Below are 19,644 nucleotides of genomic sequence, written 5' to 3' on the forward strand. Positions count from 1 at the left end.
TTCCGAACCGTAGTCTAACGCTCTATATCTAATTCAAAAGTTTAACATGACGATTCGAAAGTGCTTTTATGAACCTACTTGAATAAAGAATATTTTGATTTTGAATCAATACGAGATAAAATCACTTATCAGAAAAAAAACATAACAACATCCATTAAAGCGAAGTCAGATACAATAAAACCTTTCACGAAGTTTCCTGAAAAAAAAAATATCACGTTTTAACCACGTACAGGGTGGTAACATAAAACGTTCATTTATTTCCATTAAAATATAGGTTAATGGGATCTCGGTCCCAAGCATTAAGAAAGTAGGTATTAATAATACGAAACCATTTGAACCAATGAAATCCTTTGCTCATGTAAATAAGGGTTTATATTCCTTGGCATGAAGTAACGAAAGTTGTGAGTTAAAAATACGCCCTCGGAAACATTCGTGAGCTTCCGCGCCAGTTCGCGCCCGCCCGCCTTCCGAGATGCGTACGCACACTTGGGCGGATGACACTACCGGCAAATATTAAAACAACAATACCCAGTGACAGATTTAGTATATATTAACATCTGATTCGGAATTAGTCAAATAGTAGTAATGAGTGTGTGATGCAGATAGTTTTACAGCTAACTATGTTTCTTAGTTATTTGTGTAATCGCGGTGTGTGAACGTGCCTAGTCGTAAATTAGTGTCTAGCGATATCAAGTGAATTTTGTGCGAAATTTTCAATTAACCATATGCCAAATAAATATAAGGTTTCACGCGAAAGTGAGACCTAAAGCAATAGAAATAAATACGTTTTTGTGTCCACAAAACAAACAAAAGATGCATTCCTCTAGAAGCCCTTCCGTCTCAGATACGAGTGATACACGTGCGTTTATTTTCATTTAAAAATAGACACGAACCGACATCCGCAATTTTTACGATGGCGTCAGCAAAAGAAAGTAGCGACGTCGTTGATACCAATAAAACAGAAGATGATAGAGCGACCAAACCAAGTCGAAAGGATACAAAAGATTTCTCAGAACTTCCCCCGAGTGGTACTTCTCTACATAAAAGACGAAGGGGGGAGCCTCCCGCTACGTTATCAGTCCATGCGGTGCAGACACCCTCAGATGCTGAGGGTTCTTCTCCGTGCACCGCAGGTCCCACACCAGAAGAATCGTGGACTCTCCAAGATGGAGACACAACGGATCCTGAAGCTTTATGCGATAATATGCTTCAAAAGCTAAAAGACCGAGATGATCCACTTTCAAAACGAGGCAAAGAATTGGCGTCGCATACCAAAGATACGTTGGAGGCCTTGGACCAACTCGATAAATTACTCGAACTTCTGGACCAATTTGCTACACTTAAAGAGCACAATTCACGACTTTTAAGAAGACTTCGTGATGTCAATCATTTAAAACGATTACATAACGCCCATAAAAAGATAGATCAAGAGAACGAAAGATTAAAAGACGAAACCAAAGAAATGGAACTTATAAATGAAGCGTTAGACGCTGAGTTGGAATGTGAGTATGGTCAGGTAATCTTCGACGCAATGATGGCCGGTGGTCGGAGCATGAAAAGAACTGGATCGAGGTGGAAAGGACATTCTAGATTTGGAGGATCATTGTTGAGGAAACAAAGATCGAGGTCAGCTGGTGGGGATGAAAGTGATGTATCTCCGGGAACGCCTCTGAGAAGGAGGTCTGATGGTATTTTCTCAAAAGAAGTCGATAAGTCTAAGGTTTCTAATTGGACAAGAGTGAAAGCAGCTTTCAGGTCAGGCTCACAAGTAATAAATTTTAAGAACACAAATAATATTTACCACAAACTCTACTACTAATACTACAGGGGAAAAGTACCTTAACTTACCATACCGTTACACATTGCTTCTGCTGCCCTTCAAACAATAGTCGAAGAATTTAATTAATGACCTTTCGCAGAAACATATATAAATAATTATATTAATTTACTTATTTCAAAAAAGAAAAAACAAAATCAATCCATCTTTATTTATTTTTTATTAAATATACCACAGACACTTATTAAAATCATTGATTTTTTATATTTTTCGATTTATAAATGAAGACAGAATATATCAGGGACAGAAGTTTCTTATATATGATTTCGATAATGTATATATCACTGAATAAACTTAGCGATTTCAAACTGTCCTAAAATTTAAACAGGATATCCAATGTGCATTAAAAAATACATATTATGTTCACTTCAGGCTAAGTGTGTTAATCAATTAAACTTAAACTGTTTGAATATATATTAATATGTATAAACTCGATATATTTATTATAAACTCAAACTAATTATTGTTATACCCTGCACACGATAGCTTGATCTTTTTGACAGATATAATTTTTTCTGATCGGCATAACTTTGCAATGACGAACATATTATTTTCTTAATTTAATTATTTTAAAAATTGTAGAAATATTAAAAAAAATACATATAATACAAATGTCCTAAAGGTTAAAGCGTTATCCGAAAATTTTAAGACTTTTTCTATTATATATTATTGCTTCAAAGTAAAATTTAAATAGAAACACTGAAAATTATAGACGCTCGTACAATGTTAAATAGGTCGGACAAAAAAATAAGAAAAAAAAAAATTCTAATTTGAATTACGCATTCCATCGTTCCATCGACTGTTATATATGTTATATTTTCTGTTTCCCATCACTAGCCCGTCTGTCAAAAAGATCAAGCTAGCTTGAACAGGGTATATTCAGTAACATTCCTTGAAGACTATTGTAGGCTGACTATGTAATGGCTACATATACATATATAAATGAAGAAGATAAATCTAGGTTAACATTGACCACGAATAAAGGATTGCTGATAGGAAAAAAGTCGAAATACAATTTTGTTAATATTCCCATCAATAATTAGGACTATTTTATTGATTCATTTATTCACGACAAAAAAAAATCTGTTTTATATGGTTAAGAAGATATAATTGTGCAACATTTGTTTATAATAAACTAGTTTTCGACTGCGGCTTCGCCCACGGATAGGGCGGAAAGCCAGGGGCGGCGGCTAGGGGCGGGGTCACGTAGGTATTAGGTATAAAAAGTAGTCGTGTCCTTATTGGGGTTCAAGCGTGTTTCATACACAAATTCAGTTGTGTGATTGTGATGAATATTATAAATGTATAGATATTGATTAGAATTCAAATCTACCAACTGGCGCAAGACCAGTGACATAATAAAATAAAGTAAATTAAAAACCATGTACACTCTATCCAAGTAGACTCTTGCAAAGAACATTTGAATATTCATTGTACAAGACTAAATTAATTAAAGTTACCAGATTATGTTTAATCGACATAATGTTTGTTCAGCATTTTAATTACTATTAGTTCAAGACTATATTATAATAAGTTCCTAACTTTATAAAGAGGGAAACATTGGTTAGGTTGGATGCAAATTGACCCGTAAAATAAGAACCGTAAACATTTACAACGAAGCTGAAGGCGCGTGCATCTTAACCGATGATTGGGGGTTCAAACCCAGGCAAGCACCACTGAATTTTCATGTGCTTTATTTGTGTTTATACGTTGTGCTCGGCGATGAAGGAAAACATTGTGAGGAAACTTACATGTGTCTAAGTTCAATGAAATTGCCACATGTGTATCCACCGACCCGCATCAGAGTAGCGTGGTGGATAAGCTCTAAACCTTCTTCTCAAAAGGGGTTGTAGGCCTAAGCCCAACTGTAGGACATTTACCTTAGGGTGAAACAAATATAATGCTAAGCCCAGCCGTCCCCAAAGGTGATTTACCATTAGATGACACTATCGCTCTGTCAACCAAATAATATAGAAGAAAAAAATATATATAATTGGTAATAAAAACATTTGTCAAAGTAAAATTATCAGCATATAAACAAAATATGAACGGCGTTTAAACGAAAAACTTTTATTAAAATAATAATTTTATTAATATTAAGGCCTTAACCATATACAAATTATAAAACCGTTCCTGTACAAATCATGACCGCGTGAAATGGTGGCAAGAATTCTAGCAATATTTCCCCGTTGAATCACAATTCCGATGGACCAAAAACGAACCAGCCCTCATGTCAACAGTGAACGTGTTATACTTAAGTCGTGTTATAATGAGGATTTTACGTTGCTATTATTGGGAAAAATTAATAAAAGACTCTTCTTGAGACATGAACCTTTGTTATGATTATTAATTTAATGTGTAATTAGTTTGAACCACACTGCATCTGCTTCAAATAATTTTAGAAGATTAATGTAACCAAACCTTCCTTTCCTTTACGAATTGTAGGTTGCAAATATTAACGACTATATTAAAATAATAAAATGATTATCAATAAATTAAATAAATTAAATTATTTGAATACAAGTTAAACATAAATAAGGAGTAACATTTATTTTTCCAGTAACATTTTATGGCAGATTGTAAGCAAAATAGCATATCTAAATAATTTTGATTTTACATTTAAACGAATTTGGATAAAACTTGGTTGGTACTAATACAATTACATTTCATGTAAATCAAGAAACCAATGACGGAATTTTAAAAATATGTATTAAGACGAATATTAATACTTCACATATTGTATATTGTGACAAAAAGTAAAGAAACGCGTAAACGTCCCATTTCTGGGTAAATTTATTTATTCGCGAAGCTTTTGGTACATTTGTGATGTCACAATAATGCTCTGAGTTCAGGAATTACAACCGTAATATAGCATGCACATATATTAAACATAATATAAGATATACGTGGTTTGTTATATTGGGACTTGGGTGTGCTTGTTTCCACACTTGCACACTGTTACACCGGATCACTCACCGTGTAAACTGAAACACAGACATACTTTGTATTACTGTTGGGCAGTAGAATTTTCCTGCAAGGTAGTACTGGTGATTTACCTGAACCAACCACCATATGATGCTATTCGGTAAAATATATCTAAAATATTACTTCTTACAGATGGGAGAAAGCTCAATGGCCACCAGCCACAATTGGGGGAGCAGCAGCAGTTGCAGCAGGGGCCATGGTTGGGGCGGTAGCTCTAGCCGGTTCTAACCCAGGATCCCTTCCAAATCCTGAACCGAGGGATTCAGCCAGCTTGACTCCAGGAAGCGCCATATCACTGACACCGAATTCTTCGTGCGAGGAATTGAGAATAGAGACAGGTTTCAAATTTATTTTAGCACATTTTCATTGTAAACAATAGCTTTAATACTCGATATTCAGAGTACTTCTATACTAATATTATAAATGTGAAAGTTACTCTGTCTGTCTGTCTGTCGCTCCTTCACTACCAAACCAATGAACCGAATTTGGTATGAAGCAAAATTGAACTCAAGGAAGGACACAGGGTACTTTTTTTGCCTAACGCATGACAAACAACCCCCTAAACCGCGAACGAAGCCGCGGGTGATAACTAGTAATTAAATAAATGAATGGTCAAGTGTAATTTTAATGTAAATACATAGCAACGCAATTATGATTCCTCATTGTCAGTGTAACTACAGGCAGAAGGGACATAACATTTTAGTTCCCAATGCTGGTGGCGACTTGCCTAAGTTAGGAATGGTTAATATGTCTATGGGCGGTGGTGACCACTTACCCATGAGGTGGCCCATTTGCTCATCCGCCAAACTATAACATCAAAAAAAATGTTGATGAGAAGGCTTGGGACAAGGATTTTCAATTCATCATGCTGCTCACTATAGTCCTCTTCTTATTAAGCATTTAAAAACTCAGTTCTTGCCGCGTTCAACCCGCAATATTCAGTTAAGGCAGACGCATTTTAAACACTGAGCCGTATTTTATAATATAAAACATTACGTAAGCTATAATTTCGACTTAAATGTTTGATTAACTTAAATTAAAATAAAACAAATTCGTAATTATATTTAAAGTTTTAAAACAATCTAAACTTTCGTTCAAAAGATGGATCATATATATAAAGATAGATATGAGTAATATGAGAATAGTAATCTATTTTCGAAACAAGAATGTTTATGCGTGCGCGCATATAGAATGCCGCTATTGCGTACGCGTATGGAATATGCACTTTTATTCATCGCGATAGGAGAAAGTTTAATATCAAAAATATTTTTATAATTTAGAACAGGATGTTGCTAGATTTTTCTTTTCATTCAACTGTTAGGTATTTACAAATGACCATGTACTTTAACAATTAGTGTATATTATATATGCATATGGATATCAAATAAATATATATATATATATATATATATATATATATATATATTTTACATTGATTTTCCATAACACAAGTACTTCAGCTACTTACATTGGGATCAGAGTAATGTATGTGATATTGTCCAATATTAAAAAAAAACACAAAATATATATTATTTATTTAATTTGATTTAACATTAAAACCTCCTTAGAGGAGACAGCTTTTATAAAGTTATACATTAGATATAATTAATATTAAAACGTATACAATTATAATTTCATAAGTACTAATACATGAATAAACATTTTTTTGTAACGCGAGACTGATAAACAACTAAATCAATATACATAAAACTCTTACCAGAAGATGAAGCGCGGTTTGGAGGTTTTAGTGTCAGATTATGAAAGTCAAGACGAATATTATAGTGAAGAAACAAAATCGAATACAATTTCAATATTAATAATACGTCAAAATTTCTATCACTTTAATCATTGCACGCGTCGTTTTGCACCGGAAATTCGTATTCGCTTTTATTGCTTCACTTTAAAGTTCGTTGCACTCTTAGATGAAGAGACCCCTTTTGTTTTATATATAATTCTAACTTCAATCACAATTCGCTTTGTTGGAATTTCCAAAGATTTTCATTAAAAAAATTATGATAATGTAGTCGACCATGAACAAAAGTCTAAACGCAGAATTCCATACATCTAAAATCAGAATGAAAAATTTCCACAAAACGATCATCCTCCATTTTACCAGATAGAAGATGAATTTTGAAAAATCTATTAGTGTTCACCGATGGAAGATCCATAAGGAATTCATGTGCAAAATTTAATCCTTTTAGACCTACAGGGTTATGTTGTGCGTTGTATGTTAATCAGTCATTCTAAAGTTATATTAAATAGACAATGATCCTGGCTCCAGAAATAATTCCATACAGAATTACTATTTTACTAACTTAGACATCAGTGTGTCCGCCAACAAGCTTGACAGTAGATATGTGTCTAAGTTAAAATATGAATTAATTACCTGTAAAATTAGATGGATTGTAATTATGGACAATACGCAGTGGGAACCCTGTAGCACAATGTAGACACTTATATTATGAGAAAAATTAAAATATTACAATATTTGTTTGCAATATATTTATTCACGCTAATATACAAGTATTATCTAACCACCGGTTCCGAACCGGTACCGGTGGTTAGTTCACTACTACACTGTGAGAAAAACAAGTAACTTCTACAATTCTTTTCCCCTACTATTAATACGCGGGCGAAACCGAAAACTACACATAGTCCTGTACCGTAAAATATGCCTCATCTTATGTAATTAAAAAAATAATAATGATAATTAAAAAAAATTGTTCTAATATTATATTTTAGTTTCAGACATGCGACGCAGGAGTTGTATCCGTAGTGAAGACCATGACAACAGTTTTTTACAAGCACCAATTCAGGTGAAACGATTTTCGAATACTAATTATATTGGTTAAGTACATTATATTATAAACGAATCATAATCATTATGCCCCAGAATATTGATAGGGCTATTCTGTAAGAAAAACTCCAAGTCACCGCCGACTCAGATCGTGAAATGTCACGAAAATGATATGTGACATTTATTATAATAATTGTAACATTAAAAAGATATACGCATTCAAATATAACATAATTCTGTATTTAACGTTTCACGAGTGAAATACGAAATGAGTTTTTACTGAATTCACTTGGTGGTAGAGCTCTGTGCAAGCCCGCTTGGAAGGTTCCGCCCATAATTACTATTTTTGTGTTCCTGTTTGGAAATCTGAGTGAGCCAGCCTACTACAGGCACAGGGACATAACAGCTTAGCCCTAAGTTGGCGGAGCATTGCATTCTTAATAAATACGAAGATAAATTACGTTTTTTAAATAATATAAATTGATTTAATATATAATATTCTAAATTATTTTTCAGTACATATCACCTCAGATGTCACTAGAATTCCTTTAAAGCCTTTTCGTGAAAACACATAGTGTATTTATTTTATATTAATATCACAATTTCTCCGACCACCCAGGACGACAGTTCCACTTCACCATCACCAAATAAACTGCACAAAAGTCCTTGGGTTAAGATGCGTGACATTATCCAAACGCATCGTGAGTCAGTCAAGAAGAAGACCAGGGTACCGAAGGGGTCACCAGATGTGGTGCCGTCGAGGAGACGGTCTTTAAGCGATGGTGGTGACAGTGACGCTCCACCAGCTCTTACATTAACGATACCTTCGTCTGAAGAGTTAGGTATGATAATTTTATCGTCATATTTATTTATTTATAAATATTTTTAATTAAAATTACAACGTATAACCACAGACTAAAATAATTTATACTACAAATTCTATATTCAAATGTTCGTTGTCCTTTAACGCAACAACGGATTGTCATGGATCGTGTGCCGGAGTGAAGTAAGCTGACTTTCATTCCCGAAACCATCCATAACAGTGAAGCCCTGCAAAAAGTAGTCTCGTATAAATAAATAAATATTTCTAATTTAATTAATTTCTTAGCTTAGATATATCTTATAGTTGAATCTAATAACGAAAATCTATGACATCTTTAAACAAAGATTAAGATATTTTATATATTAATAGTTTACTTCATGTTTAGGCTTTGTAGGTAGGGTAGGGTAGGATATCAACTCATCAAATAATCTATTTATACTTCGTATTATTGAGTTCCGGTTTGAAGTGTGTGACAAAACATCTTAGTTTCCAAGATTGGTGGCGCATTGGCGATGAAGGGAATAGTTCATATTTCTAATGGCACAAATATCTATGGACGTTGTGATCTCTCACCGTCAGATGGCATATTTGCTCGTCCGCCTACCTGTTTCATAAAAAAATAATATAAAGATTGAAGCATTACACTGCGTTACCCCAATGTTCGGTGCTGGTTGGTAGATTTATATTTGGCAGAATTACGTTCGACATATAAATTATATTATAAGCACATGCACATTTGGAACTCCATCTTGAAATGTTTCGTTCACTAAAATCTTTCTTTGTAATTATTAAGTTTCCTTACTATAACTAAATATTTGCTCTTAGAATCTGAGGGTTCCCACCCCGTACTCCGCAAGCAGCGTTCTCTGGAGCTCGGAGCTAGGCCGCCGCAGCATCGACCACCGCGAGACTCCAAATGGTCCAGGGTCAAGCGAGCTTTCCTCACATCCGCTTCTGCTTCAGTACCATCAAGTCCAAACCGACATTCAGCATTCTTCACTGATGGGGGTGAGTTAATAAATAACTTATGCTTCTTCTTAAACGGGGACTATTTCAGTTTCTTATAAACCGTGTAATTTGAAAACTATATTTAAACCTCCACTCAAACAAAGTGATGACTTATTAGAATAAAATAAAACTATATTTAGGTTTGAAAGCTTATTTTTAGTGAGTGTTATTGTATCTGTATAAGGGCGGTGCTTATACTTCGATTTACTACGATGCTTTGAATACATTTTCAATTTTTTTATTCAAACTAAAGTTACAAATAACTTTTTCTATATTCGCTGATGCAAGCCATGTCTATACATGACTTGTGAGATTTATTCGTGAATTACTCGTATGAGCAACAATGTTGTTCTGTTCGAACTCATTTCGTATTTACCTTGTTGAAAATGTTGTAAATGTTGAAAACTTACAGCACGTGGTGTTATTTTGTTGCGTTCTGCTTTAAACGTTATAATTGTTATAGTATGTCTCAAAACGCTTTCTGCTACTTCACGATCGTATGCTGCGGCGAGCTCCGAGGTTGTTTTTATAGAATACGCTATAGAATACTGCAGTAAGGATAAATATAAATCTGCCACTATAAATAATCCATTTGAAACTTTGCGAATCGTCATCACACCGTACAATAGAAATATATAATAACAAATTATTATTGAAGATCTATTTAGAATTACACGCAAATAATTTCAAACGTATTTTCATATTGCAAAAGAACATAGAAACTGTATATTATTTGATTAGTAATATCGGAGCCAAGGCCCCCGATGACGCGGAGTTTACGAATCGTTTACCGATACTGGGAGCCACTTAAACTGCGTATGAGTAATGTTGCGAGAATACTACTTATCAAACAAACGGTCAGATCATATTATGATAATATTAAGGAATGGTGTTGAAACTAGAATCACGAATCCGCGAAATGGTAAATTCACATTAAATTTCGATTGAGCGTCGCGCTTTAAAATTTAACGGTTCTGTAATTTTGGTGAGGGTTCTTAAACTGTAATTTCTTTGCAGGGTCATTAATTTATCCGTTATTTTTTCACCAAATATTTTTTATGTGTGGGTTGAAGATTAAATCATTCTGTGTGTGTGTGTGATTTTATGACGTGAGGGAACATCATCGATCCTTAGGCTAGATACGTGATTACTGTTCACATTGGAAGAAATCACTTTACATTTTTTACAATGACAATGTAATTCATGTGTTTAATTTGGATTTATAATTCATCTGGTGTTCGGCGGTAAGGAAAACGATCAAGGAGACTCTATATGTTGGTTGAAACTCCGCCTCATGCCACTCAAACTGAGAGAAGGCCATAGCTCTGTAGTTAGACATTTAAAGAAGATTCATTTTCATTCTTATCTTTTTTTTTAAATAAATAATAATTATCTATGTCTGCCTTCACTCGTCGCTTGAAAATCCATGTCTGCCTTATTATACAATTTAAAACAAATGAATGTTTTTCCATCACTTTTTTAAGTTTACTCAAGTGTCGTTTCATCTATTGGACTTGTACAACGTGTCTTATCATATTTTATAACATTTATCAAATTACAAATGTGATAAATGTGGATCAGTTTATCATGAAAACGGGAGTAATTTCGGAGTCTCTTGAAGCTTTAGAATTTAAATATTTTTCACTCAATGCGTCACATTCGAATACTCGTGACGTGCATCGTTGAACACTACAATGGAAATAAAATCGTTGGCATCCGCCGTTTCCGTCTTCCAAGTATTATTCAGTGAACCAATAAAATATTTGTATGTATGTTTACCTTCTAATACAATATTGCTGCGCAAAATCTTTAGATTATTTCGTAGGTAGGTTTAGAATACAAGGAAAATTATAATGACTTTACACTTTGTTTAACTGTTTGAGATGGCTGACGCTTCCAACTTAATTATTTAATACATATTTTTAATTTGATTTCGTCAAAATATAAGGTTAAGATTTCTTGAGACAGATTATCCATCAGAGCATATATCTCACAGCATTAAATAATGCACGTAACATAAACAAAGTTATTTCAGTAGCGTCAATTATCGAATATGTGTAATTGATAATCCATCAGCGTCGGACGAATTCCAGTGTAGGAAGATCGTGAGGGATCCTCACATCATCTCACAGATGTCTGTGAGATGAGATGAGGACCCCTCACGTGTATCATTTTTAGATTACATGTACATTTTAATAATAAATAAAACGATATGATTAAAATATAATTTATACCCCATAGCCCTCAGGATTATTAAAGCTTTCTACCAGCGAATTATTGTTTACGATGGAATCATTCGTTTCAGATATTACATAAACAAACAAAACTTACCTCTTTATAATATTAGTATACATGTTTCCCTGACCGATTTCGCCCGCAGCGGCCTATCTCCAGGGAGACTAGGATCTAGGGAGATCTGCAAACTACGCAGGCTATATTATTGTGCACAAGTTTGTGCCCAAATACAGTTCCACTCTCCATTCAGAATGAGTTCAGCTGCAGGACCAACTGTTGACGTGCTGAGGCACAGGAGTACACATGCTTCCAACTTTCAATCTCCGGATATTTCGACTAAAACCCCAATTACTTTTTATCCCAGGATCTGCGGTCATGTGTCTAGCACCCAGACCAACGAGGTATTTACTTTAAACACAGATATATATATATATATATATATATATATATATATATATATATATATATATATATATGCATAATTAGTAATTGTATCTCGAGTACCTCTTTTGTATTGTATGTATATCGCAACATTTTTCAATATTTATTTTACCTTTTAATCAAGATTAAATGCTTTTGAAATAAACACAAACACACATAAACATGAATACATGCGCGATACACACAACACACACGCGTAATAAATTTGTATCATTGCATTAATACAAATTAATTGTACAAATTGTTAACATAGCATCAGTCTAGATTTAATGTATTTAATTACAAATGTTTCAAGTGAAACATAATTTCGAAGAGATAAATTAACGTTGTACTGAAATATCTTCTTAAATTAATAGAAATCAAAGTAATTATAAATATCCGTTAATATTTATATGCGAATATTTCAGCTCGATGAAATAATATCACGCTCGCATATTTTGTTGCGATTTTAAAGCTTTACTGTGAACATTTGTGGAACCCACGAAGAATAATAACAGCCGCTTCCTGTTGCTGGAGTCGTATCCGCTGGTGTCCGGATGTGACGTGTATGTTGTTAGTTGTTTTCTTATTGTGGTAACATAAAATTATCGCGCGAGTTTGCTGATATTTCTTTCCTAAGTAATTTGGTAAATAACAATTTCATCAGCATAATCGCGCAGAAACGTATCGTATCCAATCAAACAGAGCCGGATTGAGGTCTGGAAGCCCCTTGGGCAACAAATTCTTGTTATTAAATCAAATATTCTTTCTCGTCAGATTTGGCATATTTTTTTATTTAGATTTTTGTGGTGGCTATTTTGAGCACAAATAGTGGAGGGCCCGGGGCTGGAGCCTCGGACCTTCTTCCCTAAATCAGGAAATCTATTATTGATTTTAACACTTTTATTACTGTTTTTTTTTTTGTATGCTTTGAGATATAGCGTTTAGTAGCCATTATATCTTGTAAGAATTGGGAATCTATAATCTAACTAACTATATACAACTAATCACGTAAAACTGACAACATAAGCTTGTATGATTCAAATTTCAGCCGGGTAAAATCGGGACACATATTTAATAATATAATATTAATTTATTTGATGCTGGTAATTAACAATTATATTTTAATTTATTATTTAATATTCCAAAGTCGTTAAAACATTTTTAAAAATATCCTAAAGTTAAATTTTTAATTTGGAAATTTGATGCATTAGTTTAATAAGTTAAACAAGACGGTAGACTGTCAAATCAAGTCTACGATCATCAATTTTTTTCATCCCAGACAGATCGAAATTACAAAACTAACAAAGGTGAATGTCCTGACGTCTTGCAGCCTATATAATTCATCTCTGACATTTGGCGGCTCGCCAACTCGATGGACATTCACAGGCGTACATATTAGCGAGATCTTTTTGGGTTTTTGGGTTTCCAAGAACAGGGCCGTTTAGGTAACGTAAGATGTGTCATAAATTTGAGCAAATATCGTCGTTTTTTTTTAAATTACTTTGAAGACACATAAAGAAAGTAACAACAAAGTATACGAAGGATGTAAGGAAGTAAAAAAGTGGAATTAATTTTAATTCCCAAAAAAGTTGACATTCCTTATTATTCTGAAAATAAATTGAAACAAAGTTCTAAATTTATTGGCAATCTGATAGCTATTATTAACAATATTATCAACATGTCTTATTAACTGTCATGATACAACTGACTAAGAAAGAGAGATCATGAACGGCGTTTTGGGACTAAAACAGGATGTTAACATTTTTGTGACGTTGTGTTTTTCAATTCTCCTGAAATTTCGTAACAATTACACCACATTTTGTGATTGTTTAAAGTTATTACAGAATTTTGTATCACTCGTGTTGACACCAAAACGTTACCAATTTTCAATTTACAGACACGACGTAACGCCATAAAAATGCATGAACAGCACCATTATCAAAGGAAATTTGTAACCGACACAAAAACTTTAAATCATCAGTTTGTACTTAAGAAAAATCAAAGAAATAAATCATAAGCCGACTGCCATCCATTAACGGCTGCGTCGGAAAATTTATACGATTAACCAAACAGAAAGTGTAATGTAAACAAGACTGGACGTTATCTCCTCTATCGTAAACACACCGGACGTTTCGTAAGCTGACCTCTTTCTGAATTAAACTAGATTTTGGCTTCAGCTTTGGCCGCGTTCGATTAGCTGTACGTTAATTTAGAGCATAGCCTACATCGTGCTACTATTGGTTCTTACAAATGTCAATATCAATCAGAAGCTTCTGAAAATTTTACGAGAGTCTAACGTAATTAATATAATTAAAATTTTAAATATAAATGTGGATATTATGTAATAATTATTATGTAGGATTTATCAACTAATACTGGTAGTTTCACTTAATATAGTTTGTTAAATGACGATTCAAAAGTGCTTCTAAAAGCCTGCTTGAATAAAGTATATTTTGATTTGATTTGAAAATAACAGTGAACAACAAAGTTTTGTATTAAGTAAAGTAAAGTAAGCTTCTTTAATTTATGACTCAATTAATATAATTGTTGGATAAAATAGCTTTTATACTGTTAACTTGGTCAAATTTATCCTTGTAATGAACAAGAATAAAAAATATTTTGGATATACACAAATCGTACGTCAGGACTAGTTCTTCTATAGCTTCATCTAAAATTGCCCAAAACTTAAGGTGGCTATTCTGTTCAACTAAAATAAAACGATTATTTTCTAAAAGTTTTTCAAACAGGTAAAGTTTTCTACATTCGTTTGCAAACCGAGCTTAATAAAAATTTGTAAAGTAAATTATTTTTCCAAATATTTCAAACACCGACGACCCGTTACAGATCGGTTATACATAGAAGTATGAATTGGGTTAATTCAATAAAACTAAAATTAACTCCAATGCTATTAATCCAGTTTGACGTTCTGACATAACCGTCGGCAACGCAGACTAATAAAACAGATTCATACTTAAATTCTCAACTAAAATTTTAATAGCACAATATAACTCGAATCGAAGAATCAATTAGAACCTAAGAGGAAAATAAACCGATACTATTATTTCCTTAATGATTTTAGTTGAACCAATTTAGCACGAACGTCAATATTATTCCCTAAAATATCAACTATAATTAAGAGTGTACAAAATTTCGTTACACTTGGTTTTATGAAAGCTTTGGGTTGCAAGCTTTCATCCACAGATACTGTGGGTGAAGTTAAATAAAAATAAACGGTTCAAGTGACAATTCATTTGGAAATAATGTTATTAATTCATATGCCTATGTCAGCTTGCAACATAATATTAATTGCGCAACAAAATTTCACAAGAGCCAAAAAGTCCTAGTCGCTAGACTTGTGCAAGCACTGAGTTATTTATTTGCTTAAATAAAGCAAAACACACGTTTTGTATATAATTCGTCTCGTGCTAAGTAATGAAGAAAATCTGCAAAAGTCAGATGAAGCGTGTAAAAATGATCTTCGAACAATCTCCTCAATTAAACAAGCATTTGTCCAACCGTCGGACATTTATATTTACTCGTACTTTTACTGTTTTTAATTGTACTAAATATAAAAATAAGACTAGCTTTGCCAAGTTGATTACATTTTTCAAGATTGACTTAATTAAAGTTAAGTAAAATTGTAAATGAACGTTTTGGCATATGTTAAGCTTTATTACATTAAATATTCGCGTGCGAGATCTACAAACAAAACTCTTCTCTTTGAACTAACGCTTATTTTGGTCTTATTTCACAATAAAACGAAATAGCTCTACTACTACTTTATTCAATATTTTTCAAATCGTTTGCCACGTCAATAATATTTGCATTTGCATCTGCAGCTTTCAAATCATTGTGCAGATTATATAACTTCTTCTTAAATCTTTCGTCCACGTTGTTATTACTGTTTTCATTTAACATTTCTTTTATAACAGCTTGCATTTCCTTTACACTCGTTTTATTCGATGCAACATTTTCACTTGCCTTACTAATATCAAGAACGGTAGCATTGTTTTGCATAATATAATTTTCAAATTCGGTATTATTTTCAAAGGCGCATTTTCTAACATCTATGATTAAATCTGTAGCTTCATCTTCGATTGTCTTTATTACTTCAATGAGACAAGCTTCGTGCATTGCTCCGTGTGCCATCAATTTGGATAAATCTATGATTCCATTAATCAGTTTCCCTGTTATTTCCATCATTGCTGATTTTATTATCGGTGACTGTAACAAAATATTATACGTGAAACCTTTAAAATTTCTTAGTCAAATGTTTCCTTATACACTATTATAGGGTTTTTCTATTTTACCAATAATGTTACCAAATTTAATTTTCACGAATTAAGTAGAAGCGAAGGAAACTCATTGTGAAGCTAATTTTGTAAATTCACAACATCTGTGTTTATGTCATAACTGTTAATGGCGGTGCCCAGTAGTTTACTAAGCAGAACATGAACGCATTAGAAGTACTTTGTAGGTATTGATTTCAATATGGTGATCTATTTTTGTCCAAATTCATTACAATAGCAACAAATTTGCCCGTATAGTCCAAATAAGGAAAGTAATAAACCTTTAATAGATAAACAATAATCAATTATTTAAGTGCAATATTAAATAACGCTGATACCAATAATTTGATGGTTTGATATATTTAAATTTGATCCTACGGAAGCGTGTGAATGGTGTGGGTGTTTTTGAGATTAGAATTATATTAATACTGAACATTGTTGGCATTCTTGAGAATCGTGCGTTGGCGCAGATCTAATACGAATGATCTGCGTGTAGCCGAAGAAGAAATTGAAGAAAAACAAGCAAATACCTTTAATTAAGAAATTATTTATTTTATGAAAAAAAAAGCAATATTGTTCTTCAAATTTGTATAACATAAGTTATTTATATTGTACATAACGTACAACATACACAACACGGGAGCAGGCGGATATGAGTAATTTATCATTGAAGTTTTCAAACAATTTTGGTGTTGGTTCAATTTCTAAGTTTTTTATACCAGTCTCTGGTTATTCTCGAGGCGAAAAAAATCTAAGATTTTAAAAAATTTTACGTCAAATTAATAAATATTCGCAATCGGTAGGAGAAATTAATAAGTTGTGTTGGTAAAACATTTATATGTACATTAAGAAATTTCTTATGAACTAAAATGTTTTGACAACAGGATTTAAATTAAAATATTAGGTCACATATTTACAAACAAATCTGGTTTATCAACTATTTAAAAAGACAGATCTAATAATAGCTCTCGATGTCCCGACAGTATATCTTCTACTATATATAGCTGTTCTCAATGACATCGTCCATATCAATATTTTTTCCATTTCCCAGGTCTTCTAGGTCACAAGTATAGTAACTCAATATTCAACTTCATTACAAACAGTGGTTTAATAGTGATGAAGTAGCACAGTGATCTTAACATGTATTTCTTCAACCACGATATTCCGGAACACAAATTTTTCAAAGTCCAATTCAAACGATATTGCTTTTTTAACTATTTCCCAGTCTCACCTTTGATATGACGCATTTGACGACCTTCGTCAAAGAGCCGTGGTCGTGCCCGCAGACTTTTAGGAGGCCATAAATTTCTTTCTTTTGTTCGTAGAGCTGAAATTTAGTTTTTATTAGCCACTTTGTCGACTCGTTAAATTTGAACAAGGACATTAAAGTGATATTTAAACGGTCTACACGAATTGAGTCTCATCTATTCACCTACACGGAGAGAAACTTACACTTCGCTGATACTTTCTTTTTGGTTTAGTTACATTAGTAGTAGTTTTTAAGACATGATTTGTGTTGAATAATTATTTTAATACAGATATGTGTGCATGTGTGCCAAACACAATGCTAGTTTTTTACGGTAGGTACTTGTTGGTAGGGCTTTGTGCTAGCCCGTCTGGGTAGGTACCACCCACTCATCAGATGTTCTACCGCTTAACAGGACCCAGTATTGTTGTGGTCCGGTTTGAAGGATGAGTGAGCCAGTGTAACTACAGGCACAAGGGACATAAGGAATGGTTAACATTTATTATAGCGCCATTGTCTATGGGCGGTGGTGACCAGTACATTCAAGTAGTTACTTAAAGTAGCTATGTTATTTATATATGTTATAATTTTTCATTAATCATATTACAGGCTTGACTCCTTGCTTGATAATATTCTTCAATAGGATGACCTTCCTCACAGCCTGCTCCGGGTCTTGACCAATCAGTGCGTATCCACAAACCACCATTTGATGTAATGCTTTCTCAGCCAGCGCTGATGTCTCCTTATGTTTCTCTATTAGGCACTTCTCTACCTTTAAGAAAACTTACTGTCAGTAATTCTGATATTTCACATTATGAAAATTTCCTCAGTATATCTGTATATAATTTTACTTCATTTAATTTATTTGTATCACCTCATTATCCGCCTGAGTTTTCATCACATCTAAAGTCCCTTGTATGTCCAGAAGCTTCTCCTGAATGTGCTGGGTTCCATTTTGCAATAAAAGCTTTACCTTCAACAGCACCATGTCTACTGACCTAAAAATCACCATAAATGTGACATAAATAATGGACAATATTATTTAAGAGATTAACTAGGCACAAATCAGATGTACTGTCAATACGACCTTAGCTTAAACAAGTAAGTTATAGGTATATGATCTCTATATATTCAATGTCAAACTGCTGGGTTTACTGACCCTATCCTCTTGAAAAGGCTTTTGGAGCTTTATTTATTGGAGAATATCATCACATAGTGTATACAATGGCAGAATTTCATCCTTTATTTCATTTAAATGAAAATCTATCCTAGGAAAATATTCGCGTGGTCTAACCACTAAGACATCCCGGCTAATTTCAGTCAAAACGAGTTATATTTAAGATAGCAACGCTTAAAAGCTGATTATATAAAATATGATCTAAACTCTGTTCAAGTCAGGGTTGAAGGTTACCTTTCAAGATCCACTTGAAATTTCTTCTCGATACTCTGCACGAGATCTTCCCCTAATTTTCGTGTTATTTCATCTTCTATTACCTGATCAACATCGTCCTTACCAACGCTAAGAGCATTAACATTTGTCATCTAAATATAATTAATCAAATTAACATCTCTTTATTAACCAAACCAATTACTTTTTAATGTTTAAATAAACGAAGTTTATGTTATGTATTATGTTTATGGAATATTTATGTCACTTGACATAACTGGACACTATTAAGATTCATCACTAAAGAAGAAATTTGCATCTAAATTTCTTCTAAATAAAAATTAACAGAAATAAGAAATATGTCGGAACATACAAAAAACATTGCAGATAAAACAGACAGATTAAAAACAGCATCCGTTAAAAAACAAAAGAGCAGGAGAAAAATATACAAATCTTGAATGCGATTCCGTTAGAATTAATGTTTTGCTAATTTACAGTGTAGTTAAGAATGATTCACTTGTACAATAAAAATGTACGTCTAATTTAGTTTTTATATACTTTAAAATTAAGAAAAACATATTTGTTACCACAGAAATCGCTGTTTTGTCGTCGTG

General features: G+C 33.0%; 2 protein-coding genes across 3 annotated transcripts in view; one reads left to right on the forward strand and one right to left on the reverse strand.

Moving 5' to 3' along the window:
• Positions 1-458: 458 nt before the first annotated feature.
• LOC113402449 (uncharacterized) overlaps positions 459-19,644 on the forward strand; it is a 35,392-nt gene continuing 16,206 nt past the window's right edge. For both annotated transcript variants that reach the window (XM_026642708.2, XM_064216507.1), the window contains exons 1-5: positions 459-1,755; positions 4,955-5,160; positions 7,565-7,638; positions 8,239-8,461; positions 9,268-9,450. In XM_026642708.2, coding sequence (XP_026498493.2) covers positions 914-1,755; positions 4,955-5,160; positions 7,565-7,638; positions 8,239-8,461; positions 9,268-9,450 — 1,528 coding nt within the window. In that variant the 5' untranslated portion in view covers positions 459-913. The remainder of the gene's footprint in view (positions 1,756-4,954; positions 5,161-7,564; positions 7,639-8,238; positions 8,462-9,267; positions 9,451-19,644) is intronic.
• LOC135193558 (uncharacterized) lies at positions 15,889-19,185 on the reverse strand. Its single transcript, XM_064216548.1, has 5 exons — positions 19,055-19,185; positions 18,518-18,641; positions 18,251-18,415; positions 17,629-17,724; positions 15,889-16,332 (listed from the first exon to the last, which is right to left on the reverse strand). The coding sequence occupies exons 1-5, from the start codon at positions 19,183-19,185 to the stop codon at positions 15,889-15,891; spliced, it is 960 nt and encodes a 319-aa protein (XP_064072618.1).

The sequence above is a fragment of the Vanessa tameamea genome, chromosome 12 (assembly GCF_037043105.1).
Source record: "Vanessa tameamea isolate UH-Manoa-2023 chromosome 12, ilVanTame1 primary haplotype, whole genome shotgun sequence".
In the NCBI taxonomy this organism is placed as follows: domain Eukaryota; kingdom Metazoa; phylum Arthropoda; class Insecta; order Lepidoptera; family Nymphalidae; genus Vanessa; species Vanessa tameamea.